The sequence below is a fragment of the Podarcis muralis genome, chromosome 16 (assembly GCF_964188315.1).
Source record: "Podarcis muralis chromosome 16, rPodMur119.hap1.1, whole genome shotgun sequence".
NCBI classification, from domain to species: Eukaryota; Metazoa; Chordata; class Lepidosauria; order Squamata; family Lacertidae; genus Podarcis; species Podarcis muralis.
Genome location: NC_135670.1, coordinates 16,468,012 through 16,483,526, shown reverse-complemented (window position 1 = coordinate 16,483,526; position 15,515 = coordinate 16,468,012). Strand labels below are relative to the sequence as shown.

At 50.3% G+C, this 15,515-nt stretch overlaps 2 protein-coding genes across 2 annotated transcripts in view; both read left to right on the top strand.

Moving 5' to 3' along the window:
* The window catches only part of F11R (F11 receptor), a 313,105-nt gene that overhangs the window by 151,913 nt on the left and 145,677 nt on the right, over nt 1–15,515 (top strand). The gene's annotated exons all lie outside the window — the stretch shown is intronic.
* ANKRD34A (ankyrin repeat domain 34A) lies at nt 2,978–12,965 on the top strand. The gene is made up of 2 exons (XM_028710702.2): nt 2,978–3,197; nt 10,373–12,965. The coding sequence occupies exon 2, from the start codon at nt 10,430–10,432 to the stop codon at nt 12,008–12,010; it is 1,581 nt and encodes a 526-aa protein (XP_028566535.2). The 5' UTR covers nt 2,978–3,197; nt 10,373–10,429; the 3' UTR covers nt 12,011–12,965.

Sequence of the window (15,515 nt, the reverse complement as noted above, 5' to 3'; positions counted from 1 at the left end):
CTGCAGAAACAGGAGTATGGTACAGAAAGGCTGGCATCTGAGCAGAGCTTGGTGCTGTGGGTTTGCATTCCCCTGGCGCAGGGGTCTGCAACCTTTAAGACAAAAAGAGCCACTTGGACCCGTTTCCGAAGGAAAAAAAACTGGGAGCCGCAAAACTCATCATTATAAAAATAACTTTTTTGTCACTTTTTTTAATTATTTCTTTGTTTGACCCCTCAGAATTACTCCTCCTCATAGAAATAAACGTTAAATTAACAAGTTACCTTTTTGTGTGTGTGTGTTCTTCACTCCCCTTCAAAACAGTGACCAGCGTACATGCCCCTTACAATGTAGCGGGCGGGCGGGAAGGTGACGTCGGGATTGTGCGTGACTAACGCACGCACCGCCCCCATGTGACGCCACAGCCAGTACAGCGCCCACCACAGTGGGGAGTGTCGGGGCGCACAATGCGCCTCCTCCCCTCGCTAGTATCCGCCCCGGAGCCGCGGCAAAGGTGTAAAAGAGCCACATGTGACTCCGGAGCCGCGGGTTGCAGACCCCTGCCCTGGCGGATGGGACTTTGCCACACCTGCTCTGCTCAGCAGTTTTAAGAAAAGAGGGGAAAGATTCCCCCCCCCCCAATAATCGGAGCAGACATTGCCGGTGGGAGGGAAATTATATCTGCTGGGTATGCGGGGGAATGTAGCACTTAAAAAGACTTGCCTTATTGCTGCAATTTTTATTTGCTTTTAGTATTATATAATATTGCGCTTTGAATATTGTGTGTTTTAATTCTTAAGGAAGGCAGCAGGGAATGTTTTGTCCAAGGGTTCTGGCCAAGGCACAATGGTTTAGTGGGTGGCAGCCTGATATTCCCAAATCTCAGCCATAAAGCCCTTAGGGTGACCACCCTTTCTCAGCTATCCTCACAGGGTTGTTGTGAAAAGGAAGGAGAGGACCATATCCATCGCTCTCTCGCTCTCTCTTTTTTAAGAAAACAATACAGCACCAGGAGCTACAGCGCACAGAGAAGTAAAAAGAAAAATTATTCATACCTAGACCTTGAATAGATACATGACCTGAAGAAATTGCAGCCTTATAACATCAACCATTTGGCTTTCTGGGTTGGCTTGCTTTCCTTTTCCGTCCGCTCCCCACTTTCCTTTTATGTTGTGGCTTTTTAGAGGTTAGGACAGAGTCTGTGTTGTTTTCATTGTAAGGTGCTCTGGGAGCTTTTGCAAGGTTATAAATGTTTTCAATCAATAATAAATGTAAAGGGTGACACTTTGGGAGGCAGCAGAGGGGACAGGAAGGAAAGGGAGATCTGAGCAAATCCAGTTAAGTTTAACTTTATTAAATAGGTTATATCTTGTTTCATCCCTTGGGTTCAAAGCAGCTTACAGTAGTTTTCCAGTTTGTTCTTCTGTGTTTGTTCCCACCCCCATGGACTAACAATCTAAGGGCAGATCCACACCAATGCATTTAAAGCACGTTCAATGCACATTTAAAGTTCATGAGTTTCCCCAAAGAATCCTGGGAACTGTAGTTTGTTCAGGGTGCTGGGAACTCCAGCTCTGTGAGGGTGAAACTACATTTCCCAGGATTCTTGGGGGGGGGGTATTGTGTGCTTTAAATGTGCATTGGATGCACTTTAAATGTAGGGTATGGCTTTGCCCTAAGTCTGTGCAGTTTTATTGTTATTTCAACCATCCAATACAATATTAAAGAACGGCATTTAGCAAAAAATATATAGACATTAAAACATCACACACACACTTAAAAACAATTTAATAAGTTAAAAGAACCAATGCATTAAAATCATCCAATTAATTATTTGCCATCCACCATATTGACCCCAGTAAAATTTCCTCTTGGCTTTCAGGCAGCCACTGCAAATCTCACAACTTTGCCTGTCACAAATTTGTCAGAATCAGACAACCTATGTGTGATTTTCACTTGATTGTCGCCATCAGGTATCTTACTTAACAAATTCAGAATAAATTTTACCCTCTGTTCAGAATACAAAAAGATCTTCCCTAAGTCAATAAAGAGGGGTTTTGGGGGGAGACAGAAGGAAATAAATACACGGCATGTTGCAGTCATTAAAAAATATATAGTGTACTTTCATATTTGTGGGGAAAGAGACCTTATTTTTCTATTTTGCATTTTTTAATGTTCTCACATTTATACCCCACTTCAAGGTGGTTCTCCTCCTCCTCATTTAACCCTCATAACAACAGCCCTGCAAGGCAGCCTTGGCTGAGAGGCAGCAACTGACCCCCCCCCCCAGGTCACACCCAGTGAGCTTCATGGCTGACTGGCAATTCAAACCCTGGTCTCTCCCAGCTCCTAGCAGTCCAACGCTCTAACCACTACACCACACTGCCTCTGTGATTATTATAATTAATTTCCCAGTGCCAACATGAAAGACCCGACAGTCAAGACTACAAAGAAAGAAATGACCTGCTCTTTTATTGCAGAATTAATGCCACCTGGCCTAAACCTGTACTGCGACTCACCAACAACGTGCAAAAAAGATTTTTGGGGGAAAACGCCCCAAAATTACTGTAAGGGGTGGGGTGTGGGGTGGGGTGGACACTAACCCTGGCAGACAGAACCAAATTTATAAGTGTTGGCTAGCAGCGAACCTTTAAGAGACGATCTCCCCACCCCCACCCCAAAAATGTGGTGCAGTGTATATTTTAATGGGGGGGTTCCTCTCCCTTGCTTTTGATAGGTAAGAGGGTTAAAAATAGCAGAATCCGCCATCCAGCCTTGCGAACCTCAGAATGGTTGGTTGGTAGGATAGATGGATGGAGAGATAGACGCCTCCGCCGCGCCCCCCCCCCCCCCCAAATCTTAAAGGAACTGGATGATCTTTGGAGATGGCTTGGTAACGATTGGCCCTTTCGCTCCATCCCCGAAGCAGCAGAGGGGGGTTAGCATCATTCCCAGGCACCGAAATAACACAGCGCCAGAGAGGAGCAGCAGCAGCAGCAGCAGCAGCAGCAGCAGCAGCAGGACACGTGTTCGGCGTGCAGAGGAGACGGGAGAGATCGCCAGAGCCCCCCTGCTCCGTGGCTCCCCCTCTCTCTTCCTCCTCCTCCTCCTCCCGAGAGCGCAGCAGAAGCATGCAGCCCGGGTGAGGAGCCTCGCCTCGCCAGCCCCCGCCAGGGTGGTGGTGGACCACATAGAAGACCACCGGAGGATGCAGCCAGGTACCTTTTCCAGCAGAGCTGTTTGGGTTCCATGCAGGTGTGCAGCGGTGCCTGCGTTTCCCCTGGGCTGTGGGATACAAACTTTGATCCTCGGGTTTTTTGTTTTACCAAATAAAATAGGATTTTAATTTTAAATACCTTTCTTCAACCAGGTGGGCATCTGTTGGGGAGGAGGGCGGGCAGGGAGTTTGGGGGCTCGTGAGCATTAAGAGAGTCAGGGTGGGGTGGGGGGAACTGCCCAGGGTTATTTTGCGCCAGGGCTGAAAGTGTGAGAAAATCATGTAATTTTTGCATCCGGGTTGAAAGTGTGACAAAAGCATGTTGCTTTTCCATGGGGGTCGAAAGTGTGACAAAATGAGAATATCTTTTTTGGGGTGTAAGGGCTTCCTTTAAATTAGGATGGGGGGGGGGACCTCAGACCCAGCAGGCTGCTGGATATTTGAAGGAACCAGGTCCCTGGTTTCCTTGAAGAAAATCCCTACCAAAATCAGGGGGGTGATTCCCTCCTTTCCCCCACCCATCCCCGATCTCCAAATGCTAAAAGCACGGGGGTCTCGAAGACACGGAAAGAAAAGGAGGGACCCCAGTAGCACCAGATTCTCCCACCTTCTTCCCTGCGGGTTTAACAGACTCTAAATTTGCCAGCGACACCCTGGAGCAAAATGCACCCTCGCTTTGCGTGTGGACTGGGCAAGCTTCAGAGCTACCTCCATCCTTTCCTGATTTCCCAGTTCAGAAGTGGGGCTATTTCTAGCGGGTTTTAAAAAATAAATTAAAAGTATTCCAATCCAGTCATGCCTTCCGCCTCCTTTCCTTTCACATCACCCCCACAACACCTGTTCAGGAAGACTGGGGTGGGGGGGAATATTACTGATATCTTGGCTATGCAAAGGCACCCTTTCTGCCTTGCTTCTGAAAACCACAACGAATCCATTCGCTCATTAAGGCTGGCTTTGGGCTCACTTCCCTACTGACTGTTATGTAACCAAAGTGGAAGCAACCCCCCACAACTCACACTAATTTTGAGCAATCTCTTTTGTCTCCACATCCCCAAACATCCAGGCCTGAAATTTTAAACAGAAACAGGACCCCCCTCTCCATCTGTCTCTACACAGAAGGTTCTGTCTTGCTGAGGGACCCTGGGCAAAGTGGCAGATATTACCCCTCTATCAGTCTGCCAAATAAATGCTACCTCCTTGCCCTTTATATTTAAGCCCCTCCTAAGAATCAAGAAGATGCAATGCTAAAAATAAAGTGTGTGTGTGCGTGTGTGTGTGTGTGTGAGAGAGAGAGAGATTATTTCTTCAGTCATTCCAGTTTTCGATCTTTTAATAATAATAATAATAATAATAATTTCAAAAGATGAGTCTGCCTCCTGCCCACCCACTTGGCATTAATGAAGTATCTCTCTCTCAATAAAGTCAGTTTGCCCAGCAATGGGGATCAAACGTTTGCTGTTTTGAGTGGGTCTGCGATTCCAGCGGAGAGCTCTCTTGAGAGCTTCTCCCGGCTTTGATAAATATGTCCAGGTCTCCGGGTAGGAGGGGAATCTGGGTGGAGGAAGACAAGGCGAAGGGCTTTAGTATCAGATTTGCCATTAATTTGAAGCCAGGCTTGTTGAGGATAAATTATGCATCTTGCTGGGAAACCCAAGATGGAACTGTATGCCTTATTACACCCCCAGCATGACATAAGGATTTTGCTAATATTTGATATATGGCTCTTGTAGATTTCATTCGAGTGCCCCTAGAGGGACTGGAGAAATGATATAGAGAGCAGTGAGTGTGGGGAGGGGGAGAGAGAGCTGGGAATCTGCAAGGACAAGGGTAGTCATTCGTCATTCTGTCAATTGCTGGGAAATGCAGGTGGTCCCCGGTCACCTTAAATAGCTTGACCTGAGCTTTGCGTTGCAATCCAAGAGCTGAGCTTTGGGGCTTGTATATAGGGAAGTTTTTAATGTTTGATGTTTCATTGTGTTTTCATATTTTGCTGGAAGCCGCCCAGAGTGGCCGGGGCAACCCCGTCAGGTGAACAGCATAGAAATAACAAAACAATCATTAAATTCTTATTTAAGGCGCCCAAGGGTTGTATGTCCTGCAAACAGCGAGGATTGCTTTTCTTTTCTGTGGACAGCTTTTCCATTTCGTAAGTTCATTGTCAGCGCCGTCGCAAGGGGGTTGGACTAGATGACCCCTCTCGAGGACCTTCCAATTCTATGATTATATGTTTCTGTGAGCAAATGTATGCTAGCCTCAGATACGCTATCAGGCAAGCTTGGCCGTGTTGACATTTTTAGATTTGATTGCTAAATGCAAGCAAAACAAACAGGTCGAAATTAGATCACCCTCCAGGGTGACAGAAAAATTTCCCAGTATAAATTAGCTGCATTTGTGTATGACATTCAAATGCTTTCCAGAAACCCTCGCATTGCTGGCTGCAAAGAGGAAATGAACCACATGAACCACAGCTCTGGGGCACCGGCTGGGCCTCCCTCTCTATTTAAAATACTGTCCTGAACCAGGTCCTGCTACAGGGTCAGCAAGCAGTTAGTTCCCCACCAATCAGCCCAGGTGCCCTCCTTGTGGCTCCCTAAAATTATTCCAGGACCTGGAGTTAGTGAACAATCTCGTGAGCAAAGGTCTTCCTAGGAAGTGAGGCAAGGGTTGGGTCACACCTTAAAAGATGAAAGCAAAAGGTTGGGGTGCCTGAGAACAAAGGAATTTTGTGTGTCCTCTGACCTCAACCTGCAGGATGTGCTGTTGCCAACTTTTTAGCCCCCCACCCACCCAGCTTGCTACTGCGGCTTGTGTCAAATGTCCTCATGTACTCATCACTGCAGAATATACAGTGGTACCTTGGGTTACAGACGCTTCAGGTTACAGACACTTTAGGTTACAGACGCTTCAGGTTACAGACTCTGCTAACCCAGAAATAGTACCTCGGGTTAATAACTTTACCTCAGGATGAGAACAGAAATCACACGGCGGCAGCGGGAGGCCCCATTAGCTAAAATGGTACCTCAGGTTAAGAACAGTTTCAGGTTCAGAACGGACCTCCAGAACGAATTAAGTTATTTACCTGAGTTACCACTGTACTGCGGTTAAGGGCACAGAAACACTGGTCATTTGAATAGTTGGCAACTCTCCGTGGAGGTACTAATTCCCACTCTGCGGGATAATTATAATTATTTTATTTATATCCTGCCTTTCCCCCAGAACCAGGACTCACAAACACTGGAAAAACCCAGAAATCTAAAAGCATATGAAGTATAATAGTTGAAAAGCAATTAAGGTATAGTAGAATGAAAATGACGTAAAAACAAATCTATTAAAATGGAAATAGTAAAACAGCATAGCACTGCTATAAGTTCTTTCCTTAAATAAGAAGAAGGGTACAGTCAGTTTCCGAAGGCTTGTCAGAATAAAATAGTCTTCACCAGCCAGCGGCCAGTCTCGCCTCTCTAAGGAGGGAGTTGCAAATAGTATTAAGAAATTGGCCGGGCGCATTTTGCGACTGGCACGGGTCCAGTTGTGACCCATGTGGAGATCTGTGGGGGACTCCTATGCTTGGGTCCCATTTGTGGGTTTCCCTTCGGGGCTTCTAGTTAGCTGCTGTGCGAACAGGACTAGACAGTCCCCCTTTGGCCTGATCCATCCGGCTCTTCTTATGTTCTTATTTAATTATAGCGGCCTCCAGTAGCACAAGGGGTCGGTGCGTCTAGCTGTTAACCAGAAGGTTGGTGGTTTGAGCCCACTGCCAATTGCCAAGCTGGCATCTGGATTCTGTGCAAACAGAGTACAGCCACGGATAGTCTCCATGAATTTGCCTGACCCTCTTTTAAAGCCATCTAGGGAGGTGAGTGAGTTCCATCACGGGAGTGAGTTCCGTGGTTTGACTCTGCACTGAATTTTCTCTGTCCTGAATCTTCCCATGTTCAGCTCCACTGGATAGCCAGGAGTTCTAGTGCTACGAGAGAGAGGGAGGAAAACTTTGCCCTATCTACTTTATCCATGCCTTGCAAAACTGGATATACTTCTACCATCCCGCGCACCTTTTCTAAAAAGTCCCAAACGCTGCAACCATTCCTCATAGGAGAGTGTTTTGTTTTAATTTTTTAGGGAAAGGACCATCGCTCAGCTCTGGAGCCCCTGCTTTGCATTCCAAAGATCTCATGTTTGATCCCTGGCATCTCCAGGTAAAGGTAAAGGTACCCCTGACTGTTAGGTCCAGTCGCGAACGACTCTGGGGTTGCGCGCTCATCTCGCTCTAAAGGCCGAGGGAGCCGGCGTTTGTCTGCAAACAGCTTCTGGGTCATGTGGCCAGCATGATTAAGCTGCTTCTGGCGAAGCAGAGCAGCGCATGGAAACACCATTTTACCTTCCCACCGGAGTGGTACCTATTTATCTACTTGCACTTGACGTGCTTTCGAACTGCTAGGTGGACAGGAGCCGGGACTGAAGAACGGGAGCTTACCCCGTGGCGGGGATTCAAACTGCCAACCTTCTGATCAGCAAGCCCCGCGTCCCAGGTAGGGCTGGTGTTTTCCTGAGACTGAACGATGCAGTATCTTAAGTTCCTAGTTCATCGGCCGGGCTCATTCCAAGCCTTCCTATTCAATCAGTCCTAACTAACTCTGGGGGTTAACTGGTGTCGCTGTGCACGGTCTCCTATGATTTGTGGGCAGGAGGCGATTTGCCTGCCACACTAAATTAGCCACGGCCGGTAGTCAGAAGTGGGATTTATGAGCCAGAGTGCAGATTTGCTCAGCCATCCAGAAGCCACTTGCTGCAAAGCAAAGTCTCATTGAAGCGGCTTTTGTTTTTAAAGCAAGCGCAAAAGGATTCTAAATTAGCGAGCTGGCCTCAAACAACCCGGCCGCCTTACCCCACTTTCCCCTCCTTCCAAGAGACACAGGAAGTGGAGTGGTGGTAGTTCCACGCTGCTGTGGACTGCAGCCTTGCTCAGGCCTCCTCCTGGTTTCCCCTGCGCAAGAAGAAATTGCAGGCTAAAAAGATAAATGGGGGGGAAAGCCAAAATTCTGCCAAGTGACTCCCCTAAGTGGAAAAGTTGCAGCTTATGAGACTTTTTTTTAGCTGAGAGAAAAGGTGACATGATAGGAGATTCTAAAATTATTCATGGCAGGCTAGTGATAAGTTTTTCTCCTCCTCTTGCAACACCTGAACTCGTGGACATTCCATGAAGCTGAAGAGCTTGGAAGATTCAGGACAGATAAAGTTCTTCACGTGGCACAGAGTTAATCTATGGAACTCCCTCCCACAGGAGGCAGCAATGGCCACCAACTGGGATGGCTTTAAAAGAGTGCTGGACAAATTCACAGAAAGGTATATTATCTGTGATGGCTGTGTTTCGTCCCAAACAGCTGGAGGGGGCCATGTTGACAAAGGCTGGCTTAGAGAACATGGCATATTGAGGGATGTATAGATTCATTAATCAGTCAATAAATCAACAAAGCCAGCAGAAAACTAGAGGGTCGAGCGTGGATCCGAGGGCAAAAGTTGCCTTCAGGAAGAACCTAATACAGCTCACACAAATAACCTGTTTTGCGCAAGGGGAAAAAGACCCTGCCCAAGTGACGCTTCCCGCAAAGTCAACTAACCTTTGCAAAAGCTGCCCTGAGTTCCCTAGCGTTTAAAGGCATGGGCAGCAAATCTCAAGAATGAGAATTAATTACCCTTTTCCCTTCTGGCTCCTGCGGAAGGGTTTCTGAGTCACAGCAGGCTGTTTTGGATGCTGTGCCTGGAAGGACCGGCCAATTGTGCCCGTCTGTGTCTTTAACAGCATGTGGAGTGAACGCTCCTCCTGCCAGCACTGGCAGGGGCCGCGCCTCAGCGGGGGCAGCAAAACTGGCACAGCCTGCCTAAGAGACAGGAGGTCCTTCCCCCACTCGGCTTACCGCTGGCCACCTCTAGAAAAGTCACAGAGATGCTGGGAAGCATCCAAAAGGGCTGCTGAACTTGCCTTGGACTTTAAGGCCTCAAGCTGTCTCCTTGCAAGGTTTAACGCCTGAGCTGCCTAAACGTGCATGGAATTGCCAGAGTTCCCCTGACAGAAACTTGCAAAGGAGCAGTGAGTGGTCTCTTGCGAGGTTGTCAGAGGGGCAGAGAGGCTTGCAAAGTGCTGAGGTTTGACCCAGCAAATTCAGACCCCAAGAAAGCTTCTTTTAATTTCAACTGACAGAAGCTTGCAAAAGGAGCAGAGGGGATGCTAGCAAGGTTGTCGAAGGAGCTTGCAAAGTGCTGTGCTTTGATCCAGCAAATTCAGATCCTGGGAAAGCTGTCCCTAATTGTCAGGAACACCACCCCCTGCTCAGGACTAACTTCTCTCTTTCTGTTCCTGAACCACACTCCTCATTTCCTATCCCTACTCTTCCCTAATGCTACTCTTTTTTTCCACGCCCCACCTCTTCCTTTCCCTGGGTCTATTCATGCTCCTCCTCCTCCCCTGATTACTTTCTTTTGCAGACTCTCCAAGCACCCCTATTTTTCAGGGGACAGTCCAGGATTTACAGCAGCCATTCTGGTTTCTGATTTGATCCCAGAATGACCCACTTTCCCTTAGGATGTTCCTATTTCCCTCGGAGAAATGTTGGAGCGTATGAAGTCATGTGACCCCCGAACCAAGGAGATAAGTAACGATGCAACCTTTAGAAGACGTCTGAAGGCAGCTCTGTATAGGGACATTTTGCAATGTTTCAGTATGTTTTTATATATGTTGGTGGCCGGGGCAACCCAGTCAGATGGGCAGGGTATAAATATTATTACAGTGGTACCACAGTTGTTGAACGTAATCTGTTCCGGAAGACCATTCGACTTCCGAAACGTTTGACAACCGAGGTGCAAAGGGCGGTCAGCAAAATCAGTGGAGAAAATTGAAAAACACGCAACGGAAGCCATTCGACTTCTGAGGCACGTTCGAAAACGGAAACATTTAGGTACTTCTGGGTTTTCGGCATTTGAAAACCGAAACGTTCGGTTTCCGAGACGCTGAAAAACTGGGGTACCACTGTTTTATTATTATTGAATAGGAAGCCCCTTATTTCATCAGAGAAATGTTGGAGGGATTGCTTTTGGACAGACCTTCAGAAACCCACAACATGGCTCCACAATAGAGCAGTCCTCACGCTCTGGTTTCCCTCACTTTGTCTCCCATTCCAGGTCATGGCGTGCCCTGAGATGTCCTCCTCCATCTCGTGAACTCCTTGCCTCTGCCCAATGCCTGCGGAACCGCCTGCCACCGCCATGGTCCACCCCGAGGGGAGTGCCCTGCTGAAGGCCGTCTGGCAGGGCAAGTTCCGCCTCACCCGCCTGCTGCTAGAGGGTGGGGCCTACATCAATGAGGGCAACATCCAGGGGGAAACCCCCCTCATTGCGGCCTGCGTGGCCCCCTACGAGGACCCTCAGAACAAGTCCCGCATGGTGAGGTACCTCCTGGAGAACGGGGCCGACCCCAACATCCCTGACAAGATGGGGAAGTCCGCCCTGATGCACGCCTGCGCCGACGGGGCTGGGGCTGAGGTGGCTTCCATTTTGTTGGCGCACGGGGCAGAGCCCAGCGCCAAGGATTACTCCGGGGCATCGGCTTTGGTGTACGCCATCAACAAGGGGGACCGGGGGACCTTACAGGTGCTCCTGGACGCTTGCAAGGCCAAAGGGAAGGAGGTCATCATCATCACCACAGACACGTCCCCCTCAGGCACCAAGAAAACCAAGCAGTACCTGAACTCGCCGCCGTCGCCAGGTGTGGAGGACAGCCGTTCGCCCGCTCTGTGCATGTCCCCCTCGGACATTGAGGTGAGAACCTCCCAGTCCCCCGGCGGCAGCGAGAAGGAAGAGGAGCGTGACGTTTTCAACTTCACCATGGCCACCCGGCTCAGCTGCTCCCCTCTCCCGCACGGCAAGGGGAAGGAGGCTGAGGAGAAGGCCCCGGCCCTCCCGCCCAAAGGCCGGCCCAAGCAGCTGAAGAGGTTGAACTCGGAGCCGTGGGGCCTGGTGGCGCCCTCTGTCCTAGCTGCCTCCCACCAGGAAAAGGCCCGGACCCCGGAAGAGAGGATGACGGCTGAGATGAATGGCCTGAGCTTCTCCAAGAGGCCTCCGTTGTCCCGGAGACACAGCATGGAAGGTCAGGAGTCGTCCTGCCTCAAAATGGCCGCTCACCAGGCCTCAGGGGAAGAGCTGCCCAGCCTGGAAGCCGCGTGGGCAGAGAAAGTCCATTTCAGCCACCTGCACCAGACTCTCGCCCGGCGCAACACGGCGCCCGAAACCCAAGACGGCGGCCCGAGTCCTGGCTCCCGGGCTCTGGTCCACCCCAAGCTGAATTGCTTGGACCACTACGAGTTGGATTCCCTCTGCCCCGAGTCCATCCCCGGCTCCCCGGATTTGGGCCGCGTTTCTGTGGAGAGGAGGAAGTACAACGCCTCCCCGTTGACCCTGCCGGCCAGCTCGTCCCGAGAGAGTTTGGAAAGCATCCCCAACGCCGTCTCCCCCATCACGATACGACGCCGGGCCCCAGGTCTCCTCGAGAGGAGGGGCTCTGGTACGCTGCTGCTGGACCACATTACCCACAGCCGGCCGGGCTTCCTGCCTCCACTCCACCTCAACCCCCACCCTCCCCTCCGCGACATCCGGGGCAATGGCAAGCCCTCCTCCCCGGCCCACAAGGGCCTGATCCCGGTGGCCCCCACTTCTCCCAAAGGCAAGAGGCTACTCCGGAGGCACTCCATGCAGACGGAGCAGATGAAGCAGCTAGTCAGTTTTCAGAGCCTGATCGCCCAAGGGGACTCGGTGGCCAGTTAAGACATGGCGGAATGGGAACAGGGCAATCTACAGTCTTCTCGTCTTTGCCTCATGGGGACTCGGAGGGCCTTCCACAATGCCGTTTTCCTGCTTTCCTCGCCGGCCTCTGAGCCCACCCTGTCTTCATAGCTGGGTTTCTGCGTCTTCCTCCTTCCTCTCATTTCGGTGTTCCATGTCGTAGCCGCCATCTTTATAAACTGGACATACGAAGCATGACGTCGGAGCCGACACCGTGAGGCCAGAGTGAAAGGGAGGGGTCTTTAGAGTGAAGTCGCTGATGGCAAGTAAGCGACCCAGGAAGTTTTGCCCATCTGCTTGCGATGAAATTCTTTGGAGTGGGAAGGTTGAGTTGGGTGTTGGCTTCCTTGACTGACCCACCAAAATCTCCATCAGGCCTGCAGGAGACTGTTGGCATCCTTCGCTTCCTGCCCCTACAGACGAGGCCAGGGAACTGCAAAAAAGGCAAAGCAGTGGAGTCTGATGCTTGGCATGGTGACTCCATGGGGTAAAACCCCAACAACATCTCTGAGATGAAATCTAGAGGGTGAATTTGCATTTGGAAAACATACGTTTTGTGGATCGATGTCTGCTTTGAGGGTCCCGTCCTCAACAAGCAGAGACCCACCCCAGTAGGAAAGGACTTTAAGCCCCCAGATGCTCTTCCCTGGGTCACCTTCATCTATATTCTTTTGAATTTTTTTTAAATTTTGGGTGGGGGGAGATTTCAGTTCTCTTGCTGACACTTGATGTTGGCTGGGTGGGTTATGGGAAGTTGTATGCCCAATTTCAGGGAGGCGAATCTACGCACATCTGGTTTTTAGACCTGGAAAGCTGAAAACCGAGGGGGCACATGTTCTGTTTGTCACCTCCTGGAGTGGGTGGCATGGGCAATGGGTTGCCAGGATCTCTTCATAGGGATCACAGCCCACCTGGGTTCTTTTGGAGGTGGGGTGTGACGTTCAAATTAGTTTGCTGCAGCTGGGGTATATGCCAAACCCAATCCAAGCCCCTTTAAACTGGCATTATCCCCCAGCCCCACAGAATGCTGAAGCACCCAAAAAATGCCAAGGCAGCCTTTGCCAACTTGGTTTCAACCTGGAAGTTGTAGTCTAGAGCATATGGGGACCAAAAAAATATGTTGGCAAAGGCTGCAGTAGGGCAAAACTCCCCAAAAATATCTGATGCCTGAGGCACAGGATATCTCCCTCCCCCTGCCCCTGAATTAAACTCAGAGACACTCTTCGTTCTTCCTTACAAGGAGGTGTATCTATTTCCTCCATCAGCTCCCAGAACAATGGTATGTTACTGTTGGGAGTACCTGGTTGCTAACCACTTTTTTGGGCACCTCTTCCGTTCCTTGCCAGGACTCAGGGATGGTAACAGGATTTATCTGGCCAATAGGAGTAATTTTGGGATTCCTGCCGCTGCCGCCCCCCCCATGCAGCCTGTCAGCTGTAACCCAGCCTGCATCAGGGAACCCAGACACATCTTTGACGCAATCTAAGCGCGGGCGGCGCTGTGGGTTAAACCACAGAACCTAGGACTTGCTGATCAGAAGGTTGGTGGTTCGAATCCCCGCGACGGGGTGAGCTCCCGCTGCTCGGTCCCTGCTCCTGCCAACCTAGCAGTTCGAAAGCACGTCAAAAAGTGCAAGTAGATAAAAAGGTACCGCTCTGGCGGGAAGGTCAATAGCGTTTCTGTGCGCTGCTCTGGTTCTCCAGAAGCGGCTTAGTCATGCTGGCCACATGACCCGGAAGCTGTACGCCAGCTCCCTCGGCCAATAAAGCGAGATGAGCACCGCAACCCCAGAGTCGTCTGCAACTAGACCTAATGGTCAGGGGTCCCTTTACCGTTACCTAAGCTCCCCAAGGCCTGGCCAGCTCTATAGGGCCCGAGCCTTCAACGCAGTGGTTCAACCCTCTTGCCTCTTGGCACTCAGTTTGCATGTCCTCTGGGCCAAAAGAGAGCGCCCAGCAACCTCCCCGTAAGAAACATTGATTCCATGGCTGTCGGTCCAGTTTGAAATGGATTGAAATGTCTGGTGCAGACCAAGTGCAGGCCTTGACGCTGCACTCATTTGGGCAGTCGAGGAGAGGCTCTCCTGCCTCTCCCAGCTTTCCATGTGCCTCAGTTTCCTGCCAAATGGGGCTCCCGATACCGACCCACGTCTGTAAAACGACTTTGATAACTGAGGGAGGGAGGCCGTGGCAAAGTCGCCAAGGTTGCCGGCAACAACGAATGTATTCTCTTGTTCCTTCCTGCGGTTTAGTAGTGTCGACAAAGCAATAGTACTTCGGAGTAACACTTGAACTCAGCCCCTTCCATCCTTAAGCGCTGTTCCGGGGGGTGCTGAAATGACACCCCCACTCTCTCAGCAGGCACAGGGGGGCTTCAGGAAGGTGGGACCCCCACCACTCCAGGCCTGAGGCCCAATCCAAGCACACTCTCAGCTCTCCTGAAGGAGCACCTGTGCAGTGTTCCCTTTTCCTCGCACTTTTGCTCCCGGTCGTACAGCACACCCTGTGTCGCTGAGTTGTTGGTTGTTCAGGTGGCATGTGCCACCGCCCTGTGGTTTTTTCCAGCGATAAAAGTCAGTTCAGGTGGGGATGTCCGTCCCCCCCTCTACTCCTCTTCCAATTGGATCCCAGCCTCTCCATTTCCCTTGCCTGCCTTCCTTTCTTCCCAAGACTGTCCCAGCTCAAGACCAGCCAGCCAGAATAACCTCTTCCTTCTCTCACAGCAGTGAGCACTTAATTTTGCTGGAGGGACTCTTTGAGAAGGACATGCCAGGGCCCCACATTAACCTTCCCTCCCAAAAACTGGGGTTTTTTCCCCCAAACCCTGCTTCCGCAATCCTCTTCCACTTCCGCCTTGGTAACTGGGGCAGAGCACTGTCTGGCCTGCTGCGCTGGAATGTTTATGAACATTCCATGACAGCAGAGAAGCTCAGCCAATAGTGACAGCTGTGCTGCCGGTGAGGGAAGATGGACCACCCACTTTCCTGCCTACCGTCAATTCCAGCCACCAAGTTTTTTGAATTTCAGTATTCTGAGCTGTGGAGAAGGGCGTCGGTATCCAGGGTATATTTCCTGCTGTGAATCCGCCCCTCCCCCCCTCCGCCGCCCCACATGCTTTCTTCTCCCAGTCCCAATAATGCCCTCTGTCTGATAGGCAGCCCTCCATGCTCTAAACCGACGTTGTTTCCTTAATAGCAAATCACAGGTTTCTCCCCTGAATTTCGTTCAATTGCCTTTGCACTCGTCTTTCTCTTCCAATCGTGGTACAAGCACAATGTCGCCCCTTGTGGCCAAACGCACAACTTGTTGGGTGGTGAATGCCAACCGTTAAAGCTTTTCTGTGCTATAAAGTCCTGTATGGACCAATAGAGATAGATAGATATAAAATAATGTACACATAATACTGAACAAAAGAACTACTGCGTTTGTTTGCTTATTTGTGTGCCAGTGTTTGTAAATAGCCAACAATGTGCTCCATGCCTCTTGCC